Source organism: Centruroides sculpturatus, unplaced genomic scaffold, assembly GCF_000671375.1.
Source record: "Centruroides sculpturatus isolate CEXI.00-Female unplaced genomic scaffold, Cexi_2.0 scaffold1011, whole genome shotgun sequence".
Taxonomy (NCBI): domain Eukaryota; kingdom Metazoa; phylum Arthropoda; class Arachnida; order Scorpiones; family Buthidae; genus Centruroides; species Centruroides sculpturatus.
Genome location: NW_019385189.1, coordinates 1 through 2632, shown reverse-complemented (window position 1 = coordinate 2632; position 2632 = coordinate 1). Strand labels below are relative to the sequence as shown.

Sequence of the window (2632 nt, the reverse complement as noted above, 5' to 3'; positions counted from 1 at the left end):
ACAATATAACGAGTGTTTAATTTTAATTAAATATGTAATAATTTTTAATAAATTAAGTTTTGATTTATACAAATCTGATTTATCTGAACAGAGGCCAGCCAATAATAGAACGGAAAAGGGCAAGAATTTTAACAAATGGATCACTCCAAATCACAGATATTTCGGATGAAGATGCTGGAAATTATACTTGCAGAGTGCAAAATGTATACGGAGCTGACGAAATTGGTTTTTCGCTAATGGTTAGAGGTAATTATCAAATTTCTTTTATATTGTACATTAACTGATTTTATAAATTTGTCTCTTAAATATAGATATTAATTAATTATATAAATGTAGGCAGTGGCTCAGATGTTAGTTAACCATAAAGAGTAAATTACTGCCTTATTTAAATACTTAAATAATTAATATTTTTAGTTTGTTTCCGCCAATTTTGTGAAAGGAAAACTCAATTCACGAGTGTACTTGGAAAACACAAAAGAAAATACGGTTAACTGACTTTTGGCCACCCAAAAAATTTATTCTTTTAGATTTTTTTTTCCTGAAATTTTTTTGTATAAAAATACTATAAAATATACTTTAAAAAACTAAATTAAAAAATTATTTTTCAAGCTAATCACATGGAAGGAAGAGGTGAGATAATAGAACTTTTTATAATAAATTTGAGTATGTTTTGTTTGATTAAGCTATGTAAAAAATTCTATAAATTATAATTATTTTAAATACGAGTATAATATTCATTTAAATGAAAGATTAAATAATTAAATTTTTTACGCAGAAAAAAAATTTTTTTCTAGCAATTTTAAAATAAATTAAATTTATAAATCAAATTCCTTGTTTCTTTTCTTAATTGGATTGTCCATTTAATGGAAAGTTTGCGTTTCTTTGTACATAGTTTTTCGCTTCGGCATTTAACGAGGCATCTCGAATCAATCTAGTTAACATTTACCATTCTTTTAATAGAATGAAGTTTGCCATGTTCAAATCATTCATTTATGCAACACACAAAAGAATCCGAAAGAAAAATTCAAGACACACCACCAAATATTCTTTTTCGTTCAATTTCCTCGAAGGAATAAAAGATAAAAATCCTCCAATGTATTGTACTTAGGATTTACTCTATATTAAGTGTTAATCATCACTTAAACTAATAAAATTCAAAATTATTTTGATTAATTCTATTAATGAATAAGAATTCTTACCTTTAAGTAAGATCTAGAAACATTAAAAGTGGTATTCTATTCAACTTTTTTTTTATGATCTTTCATTAAATTCGAAGAAAATTTTAAATGGAATATTCATGAAAGAATTTTTAATCTTAATTTAAAGTGCAAATGCTCGGTACTCAAGAATTAAACAAGATTCTTTCTTTTTTCCTTCTTCTTCTTCTTTATACCTCTCTAGAATTGTGCATTATCCTTATAAATTTATAACGTTCGAAGATTTAGAAAATATTCTTGTTCGGTAGTGGAATATCTCATGAAATTTATAGTAATGAGAAACAACGGACATTATATCAAGAGAGATTAGAATTTATTTATTAAAAAGAATAAATTCTCACTTTATAATATTGATCAAATCGAGTGAAAATTGTAAATTTTTTTTTCTTGGTTTTCGTGGCAATTTTCTACTCGTTTCTTTAAATCCGCGGTTTTAAATTAATCGGATTGACCGATATTAAAGTAGAAAGAAAGCATTAAGAAGATAATTTTATTCTTTATGCGACCTACTTTCTTCCGAAAATTTATTGTTAAGGGGTCTGACGATATCTGCACTTTTATGTGACATTAGATATACGGCCAAATGGCATCTACGTGAAACTATCACTAACACTCTGAAGTTCCATCTTAACGACTGCTACAACTAAATTTATTGTTAATTGAAGTTGAGCTTTTTTTTCTTCTTCCTCTTTTAGTACTACTTGCTTAATTGAAGGATGCCATTAGAATGTTTATCGATGATTCGTTTCAGTGCTACCCGCACCCGCTGTGTTGAATGTAGTCGGTGCCACCACAACATCCCTGCAATTAAGATGGGAACATAATTCCAAATATCTCTCTACCAAGATAAAAGGTAAAATTCTTATGTTTATACCTCAATTTACTTCATTTTTTTGTTGTGTTTTTTTTCTCTAATTTGGTTTAATTAAAAAAGAAAAATCGAAGTAATAGTTTGGATAATAAAAGTCTTTTCAAATTAAAGAATATTTTAAAGAATCATTATCATTAGTTTAATTGTTAGCACAAGTTGATGATTGTTATTTTTTTATTATTAGCGAATCACGATTCTTCTTACATAATATTCTAATGAAATGCAGATGCTCCTTTATTGACAGAAATCGACTCTTCTTATTGGTTTAAATTGACGTAATTCAACTTGAAAAGAAAATCGAATTTTTTTTTTCATCGAATTTATCTATTATCGTTTAAATTAAATTTTCTTACTTATTTTAAAGATTAAAATAAAAGAAAATACAATTTTAGGAGTTAATTATTATGAATTTATTCTACAGTGACGTCAAATTCACGTTAAAATCTCGCGTAATCAAACAGACGTTAAGTCCAATTACCGTTAAAAGTAAACCAAAAATGGCGCTTTTAATTAGCCAAAAAGTAGCCAAAATAATAAAAATATC

At 26.3% G+C, this 2632-nt stretch overlaps 1 protein-coding gene across 1 annotated transcript in view; it reads left to right on the top strand.

The window, feature by feature from the left end:
• LOC111635928 (Down syndrome cell adhesion molecule-like protein Dscam2) overlaps positions 1-2117 on the top strand; it is a gene marked incomplete at its 3' end in the record, with an annotated part of 115537 nt that extends 113420 nt beyond the window's left edge. The window contains exons 15-17 of the mRNA XM_023381069.1: positions 58-246; positions 610-630; positions 1969-2117. Coding sequence (XP_023236837.1) covers positions 58-246; positions 610-630; positions 1969-2117 — 359 coding nt within the window. The remainder of the gene's footprint in view (positions 1-57; positions 247-609; positions 631-1968) is intronic.
• Positions 2118-2632: the final 515 nt, after the last annotated feature.